At 45.2% G+C, this 7996-nt stretch overlaps 2 protein-coding genes across 2 annotated transcripts; both read left to right on the forward strand.

The window, feature by feature from the left end:
* The first annotated feature begins 1304 nt into the window (after positions 1-1304).
* On the forward strand, positions 1305-1980 carry LOC127327043 (non-specific lipid-transfer protein 2). Its single transcript, XM_051353854.2, has one exon. The coding sequence runs from the start codon at positions 1421-1423 to the stop codon at positions 1706-1708; it is 288 nt and encodes a 95-aa protein (XP_051209814.1). The 5' UTR covers positions 1305-1420; the 3' UTR covers positions 1709-1980.
* A 716-nt stretch (positions 1981-2696) lies between these two features.
* LOC127327122 (non-specific lipid-transfer protein 2-like) lies at positions 2697-3366 on the forward strand. Its single transcript, XM_051353926.2, has one exon. The coding sequence runs from the start codon at positions 2813-2815 to the stop codon at positions 3098-3100; it is 288 nt and encodes a 95-aa protein (XP_051209886.1). The 5' UTR covers positions 2697-2812; the 3' UTR covers positions 3101-3366.
* The last annotated feature ends 4630 nt before the right edge of the window (positions 3367-7996 follow it).

Below are 7996 nucleotides of genomic sequence, written 5' to 3' on the forward strand. Positions count from 1 at the left end.
TTTGGAATGGGGTCATGGTTGTAACCCAAATTCATCTTGCATTTACAAGTACACATGTTATTTGTAATCGTACTTACTACTTAATTAGTAAGTAGATGAATTATGCTAAATTAGGCTAGAAAAATATTGCGAGGAGACTTATGCTTGCAATAGTAGCCGGAAAAAATATCGTGAGGATGCTTTTCCTCGTGATAATCATGAGAAAAGATCCAGAATCAATCTAGGGAAGAAAGATCCAAATACTCATACCTAGAGAATTGAGAATTGTAATGTTCCAATGTCACCATTGACACACGGAAGAAGATCTTGTCATCGAACCGAGAGCCAAAGATCACTTATTATAGACGATTCCATCTTCATTGAGACGAAAGTCAAAAATAAAACTTTTACCAAAATCCTAACCTAATCTATTGAAAAGACTATTTTATTAAAAGTCGCACACATAGATTTGGTTCCACACCCCTCCTGACGCTGGCAAAGCCGTCTGAAGGAGAGGGAGCCGATCTATGGCTGAGGCTGAGGTGGATGAGACGCTAGCTTCTTTGGAAGCGACAGGTGGCAATATGTATAAGCTCGGATAATTGTATTATGTTCGATTTGTCGGTGAATTTTACTCTTCGTAAGATAGGATGTTTAGCCTAGACAGTCTAATGAAACATCATCGGGGCCAAACATTTGTGTTCCATTATACCGCAAGGGTAGTTACTTATGTTTTGTTCGTCGTGCCTTACGGGTTAAGAGCCCTTCTTAATTAAAACGTTGAGGTTAGATTATGCGCAAGTGCATAGATAGGTTAATTTTATGATGACGTATATTGTTAATTGAACTAAGTAATGGTTTAATTCTGATGGTAGAATTGTCGAAACGATAACTCGGATCATGCTAGACCTCAACACCCCGTGAAGCAAGAAAGCTTAAGTGCTGTCCCAACAAGATAATCAAGAGCACCGACGCGCATGCGGGAGTGTCTGTACTACGTGTAATCAAGCAGTGCACACAGCCGATTATTTCGGCGCCCTCATGATGGGTTCTCCGCTTAAGCCCCTTTCACTAACCCACTGAGTTCTTGAGGCTGTCCCCCGTTCTCACGGAAAAAGCGCAACACGTCGCCCGCTTGGGCGGCGTCCGTACCGTTGGTTGTGCCACGTGCCGCGTCGATCAACCGTGTGTCCGCGCGCATGCCGCAGTGCTCGCATGCTTGACGCTTCCGCATTGCACACCGTGTACACTTACCGTCGCGCGCTTCACCTACTACATGCCGCAGGGGACCTATAAATACACCGTCGACCACTCCCCATTCTCAGCAACACACACAGCGACACCAGCAAGATCACTCACGAACTAGCTAGTTTGGTATCCTACAGATTGAAGCTCACTCTGTCCGAACCCAAGAAGGCAAGAAATAAGCAAGCAATCAACCATGGCGGCGGTGGCGAAGGCAGCTCTGGTCTGCTTCCTCCTGGTGGCGCTCGCGGCGGCGCCGGGCGCGGTGGAGGCGGCGACGTGCAGCCCGACGCAGCTGACCCCGTGCGCGCCGGCGATCATCGGGAACGCGGCGCCGACCGCTGCGTGCTGCGGGAAGCTCAAGGCGCACCCGGCGAGCTGCCTGTGCAAGTACAAGAAGGACCCAAACCTGCAGCGCTACGTCAACTCCCCCAACGGCAAGAAGGTCTTCGCCGCCTGCAAGGCGCGCCTGCCAAAGTGCTGAGCTACTGAGCTTTATATATATGCATGAGCTCCGTCTCTCTCTGGCACGCGTGTTGCACGTGCCCACGCTATGGCATGGCTTTGTTGCACTTCATGTGTGTTAATTAAATACGGTGCAAAACACGTGGTTATTAAGTGAAAATAAAATAAAATGACCGGGCTGTACTTTAGTACAGCACGCACCCCTGGTGTGTGAGTTTTACGGGTTTATATGTCAGCGTGTCATGTACTGCGTGTATGTCACAAGAGTTAATATATGAACATCTTATAATCCCTCCGTTCAAACCCTTAAAATTTAAGGGTTTAAGGGTTCCACTAAATGCCTCATGTTTTTCACACCTCCAACCTCTCCAATTTTGCCAATTCTCGACCCTTATAGCTATAAGGGTTTAAGGGTTCCATTAGACATGCTCTAAGAGCCCTTCTTAATTAAAACGTTGAGGTTAGATTATGCGCAAGTGCATAGATAGGTTAATTTTATGATGACGTGTATGTGTTAATTGAACTAATGAAGTAACGATTTTCTGATGGTAGAATTGTCGAAACGAATATCCCATGATCATGACCTCAACCCCCGTGAACCAAGAAAGCTTAATTGCTGTCCCAACAAGATAATCAAGAGCACCGACGCGCATGCGCGGGCATCTACACTACGTGTAACCCAGCAGTAGTGCGCACAGCCGATTATTTCGGCGCCCTCATGATGGGTTCTCAGCTCTTAAGCCCGTTGCCTTTCACTAACCCACTGAGATCTTCAGGCTGTCCCCCGTTCTCATGGAAAAAGCGCAACACGTCGCCCGCTTGGGCGGCGTCCGTACCGTTGGATGTGCCACGCGCCGTGTCGATCGATCGCCGGTGGAACCGTGTGTCCTCGCGCATGCCGCAGTGCTCGCATGCTTGACGCTTCCGCATTGCACACCGTGTACACTCACCGTCGCGCGCCTCACCTACTACATGCCGCACATGACCTATAAATCCACCGTCGATCACTCCCCATTCTCAGCAACACAGCGACACCAGCAGGATCACTCCACCAACTAGCTAGTTTGGTATATCGAAGCTCACTCTGTCCGAAACCAAGAACCAAGCAAGCAAGCAAGCAACCATGGCGGCGGTGGCGAAGGTAGCTGTGATCTGCTTCCTCCTGGTGGCGCTCGCGGCGGCGCCGGGCGCGGTGGAGGCGGCGACGTGCAGCCCGACGCAGCTGACCCCGTGCGCGCCGGCGATCATCGGGAACGCGGCGCCGACCGCGGCGTGCTGCGGGAAGCTCAAGGCGCACCCGGCGAGCTGCCTGTGCAAGTACAAGAAGGACCCAAACCTGCAGCGCTACGTCAACTCCCCCAACGGCAAGAAGGTCTTCGCCGCCTGCAAGGCGCGTCTGCCAAAGTGCTGAGCTACTGAGCTTTATATGCATGAGCTCCGTCTCTCTCTGGCACGCGTGTTGCACGTGCCCACGCTATGGCATGGCTTTGTTGCACTTCATGTGTGTTAATTAAATACGGTGCAAAACACGTGGTTATTAAGTGAAAATAAAATAAAATGACCGGGCTGTACTTTAGTACAGCACGCACCCGTGGTGTGTGAGTTTTACGGGTTTATGTCAGCGTGTCATGTACTGCGTGTATGTCACAAGAGTTAATATATGAACATCTTATAATCCCTCCGGGTTTGATTGAAGCAAAACTTTACATAATTTTACTAAAAATTTAGGAAAAATATCAGCATTCACAGTGCAAAATTTATACTTTCATATAATATGCATTTAATTTTATGAATGTTTGAAATTTATTCAAACATTATAAATTTTGACTTTGACTAAAGCTAAAACACAAGGTAAATAAAAACGTAGGGTGTATTTTTTTATAATGTACTCCCATATTTAAATATTTGTTCCACGTTCAAATATACCACATACTGTTAGATGTGTCACAAGGACACAAGGTGTGTTGATCGATCATTAGTGACCATACGTATTGTTCATAAATTAATATCATTTGAATTTTTTTATTTAACATGTATCCTTTAGTGCCTTGGTCCATATATCTTCGTGAGTAGGGCTTAACAGATATCTTCATAGAGGTATCTAGTGTATGATTAAGTATAAGCAAATAAATATGAAAGCCTACATAACATATTTACGATGAGATTGTCCTCAAATCATTGGCATCGTTAGTTTATTATTTTTTGTTCCATGATCAAATGTGTTGTAGATTTTTCTATGGGTTCAATTTTCAGCTAACTTTGGGTGCATGATGTGTACTTTGTATTTAAATTTTAATAGGGTCGCCTTTAAACACACGTAGCCATTTAGGGGTCTAATTCTTTAGTTGTTGATCTATAGTGTACTTATGGCTATGCACTTCAATCTTTAAACTAATGGTGGCATGAACCCCTTAACCCATGTTCAAATATGAAAACATTTGTTCACATGATGCATTGCCTATAGAAAAAAAAGAAGATACATATTATAAAATATTAGTATTGTTGTCTGAAGAAGTATAAAACTTTAGTATAAACAAAGTTGTCAGTTCACTAGAAATTATTTTTATTACGCATAGCATATGTCACAATGCTACTCAATGGTAGTTAGTTGAAGAAGTATGAGTTAGAAACTATTACGTAAGATTTTTGTGGATGATCAATGACGTAAAAGTAAGGATGTCTCAGCGATCGTCCATTTCCACTAACTTAGAGCACAGTAGAATATTTCAGAATTTGTATGATTAAATAAATAACTAAAATAAATAAACAACTAGACTAAGTTTTCTGCTTTCTCATGTCAAAAAGAAAAATGAATAGAATTTAGTGATGCCAAGCCGATATGCAAGGCTTTCTCTTGGCTTGTGTTTCACGGTAGAATCCTAACCACTGACAACACATAGAAATCTGTGAGAGGCTTCGTGACCCCCGTGTGTCATGTTTGCCCGGCTGCCCAAACATGGCAACTCCCCCAATTCATATCGGTGGTTGAACTTGCGAGTGATCTCCACACGGTGGCGGTTGAAATTCGGCGCTATGATATGCATGGCAAAGAAAGGCTATCCAGAGTGCTTGAGCCCGTGGTCGACAACGTGACTATGGCTTCAGTGTATGATCGGTAAATGGTGACTGGTGAGTTACTTTGCCATTACTTCCTTGGCATGATTTAGATTTACTACTGAATTCAATAGCACACTGCTTGTTATACATTGTTGCTACTGAGTACATTCACTTTTTGATTTATTGGCACTACATAATTCAATAGCACACTACATTCTATATGTTGCTGCTAACTGTATTTCGCTGTTAACTGTCTGTGCCCACTGTAATGTTTGGATTTCTGTTGATGTATTGCAGTTGAAGGCTCATCAGTCATCGCCTCTAGCAAAGACGTGATCTGGAATGGCTACACGTGTGGTCGCTGCTGATGTGGAGTAGTTTCATTTGTGCGTGCTGCTCTTTATCATGTTTGTTTGTTGATTGGGTTTGCAGTATGGAATTCAGAAATGGCCATACTCTCTCTCGGTTATGAGAATTAGAAGTTGTATGCACCTAGTTATATACTACTATAATTTCCCGAACATGGCTGTCTATATTTTTTCTAAATCAAGTGACTTTTATGACTGTAGTTGTTCTTCTCTTATGGTACAAAGTTTAGATGTCATAGGGGTTTATTGTTACTGTTGCTAAATTTAAACAATGGTGCAAAATTCTTCTTTACCATGTACTATTTGTTTGCCATGAATCGGTTCAGCGGTGCTAGAGACGAAACTATCTCCAACCCCATAGTGGAACTTCTATCTTTGTGTACTTGCGTATCGTCCACATGATTCAGAATGATGTATTAGCACTAGGCGGCAATCAATATGTGTTGATAAAACTGGATGGGTGGAGCCCTCCGGAACTGGACTAGAATGGGAATAGTGGAAGAGGCAAGATCTTTCTTAGAAACGCTGGAGAATTAACACAAATAAAGGTACTAAACATACAACAAAAAACAATGCTAGGACAAATATATTTCAATGGTAGATCTGATGGGTTCGTTGCATGGAAAATAAAAAATTCTACCGTGAACATGAACAAAAACCAAGATCCAATGTAGAAAGAAGCAAGATCTGATCTACCAAGATCGAAGCAACGAGATGTATGTGAGACTAACCCTCGAAGATTCCAAAGCCTACGAGATTAGATCTCGTTGTTGATGTAGTCGTTCGTCCCGTGCTGCAATCCGGCAGCACTTCCGTACTCGGTCGTGCGTACGGTGTCGATGAAGCCCGTCATCTCCCCGTTCCAGCGAGCAGCAGAGGTGTGGTAGATCCCCTCGGAATCCCAGCAGCACGACGGCGTGGTGGTGGTGGTGGAGGAGAAAAGCTTCAGGGCTTCGCCTAAGCCGGAGCAGACTTGCGGTGGAGGGAGAGGGGCGGCCAGAGGTGTGATACGTCTCCGACGTATCGATAATTTCTTATGTTCCATGCCACATTATTGATGATATCTACATGTGTTATGCACACTTTATGTCATATTCGTGCATTTTCTGGAACTAACCTATTAACAAGATGCCGAAGTGCCAGTTGCTGTTTTCTGCTGTTTTTGGTTTCAGAAATCCTAGTGAAGAAATATTCTCAGAATTGGACGAAATCAACGCCCAGGGTCCTATTTTGCCACGAAGCTTCCAGAAGACCAAAGAGGAGACGAAGTGGGGCCACGAGGTGGCCACACCCTAGGGCGGCGCGGCCCAAGCCCTGGCCGCGCCGACCTGTAGTGTGGGCCCCTCGTGTGGCCCCCTGACCTGCCCTTCCGCCTACAAATAGCCTTCGTCGCGAAACCCCCAGTACCGAGAGCCACGATACGGAAAACCTTCCAGAGATGCCGCCGCCGCCAATCCCATCTCGGGGGATTCAGGAGATCGCCTCCGGCACCCTGCCGGAGAGGGGAATCATCTCCCGGAGGACTCTACGCCGCCATGGTCGCCTCCGGAGTGATGTGTGAGTAGTCTACCCCTGGACTATGGGTCCATAGCAGTAGCTAGATGGTTGTCTTCTCCCCATTGTGCTTAATTGTCGGGTCTTATGAGCTGCCGAACATGATCAAGATCATCTATCTGTAATTCTATATGTTGCGTTTGTTGGGATCCGATGAATAGAGAATACTTGTTATGTTGATTATCAATTTATATCTATGTGTTGTTTATGATCTTGCATGCTCTCCGTTACTAGTAGATGCTCTGGCCAAGTAGATGCTTGTAACTCCAAGAGGGAGTATTTATGCTCGATAGTGGGTTCATGTCTCCGTGAATCTGGGGGAGTGACAGAAACCTCTAAGATTATGGATGTGCTGTTGCCACTAGGGATAAAACATTGGTGCTATGTTCGAGGATGTAGTTACTGATTACATTACGCGCAATACTTAATGCAATTGTCTGTTGTTAGCAACTTAATACTGGAGGGGGTTCGGATGATAACCTGAAGGTGGACTTTTTAGGCATACACTACTAGGAAAACGCCTATAGGTGGAGGCAATATGTGCCGGCGCACCACCTTGCACGTGCGCCGGTGAAAAGTGTTGCCGGCGCACCCCTTTTCCGCCGCGCCGGCGATGGACCTATACTGCCGGCGCACAAAAAAAATTAGTGCGCCGGGGATAAAATTCGAAGAGATCTGGCCGCCCCCAAAAATTCTGGGCACCTTACCCCCGGCGCACCTCTATGGTGGTGCGCCGGTGGTAGACAATTTACCACCAGCGCACCAACATAGAGGTGCGCCGGGGGTAAGTTGCCTAGATTTTTCTCTCCACCCCCCTGGGAATCGCCTTTTCAGTTTTCGAAAAAATAATAGAATATGATAGAAAATTCAAAATATAAAATCCTTTGAAATGCCCATGTAATATGTGATCTAGTTTTAGGGAAAATTTGAAAATTTGAATTTCGATGTATTACGCAAAATGGCATCATCTTTCGGTAAAACGGGATTTCTGGTTGCATACGACCTCCGATGAAAAACTTTTTTATATCAAAATCGATCTACTCGAAATTTCCTATTCGAATTCAACGGCCTACGGCCATTTGGAGAAAAAATGGATTCGTCAATTGGAAAACAGAAACAGGACTTTTTTGAGGTTTAAGATTTGGCTGAAAAAAAAAGAAAAAATACCCCCGGCGCACCACCCTACTTGGTGCGCCGGCGGTAAGGAGTGCTATATAGGCACAACTCAACCCGCGATGCTCACTTTCCCCTTCTCTTTTCCTCCTCCTCCTCCTCCTCCTCCTCCTCCTCCTCCATCTCCTGCTCCTCCTTCTCTATACCGAGCTTCT

The sequence above is a fragment of the Lolium perenne genome, chromosome 1, assembly GCF_019359855.2.
Source record: "Lolium perenne isolate Kyuss_39 chromosome 1, Kyuss_2.0, whole genome shotgun sequence".
Lineage (NCBI taxonomy): Eukaryota > Viridiplantae > Streptophyta > Magnoliopsida > Poales > Poaceae > Lolium > Lolium perenne.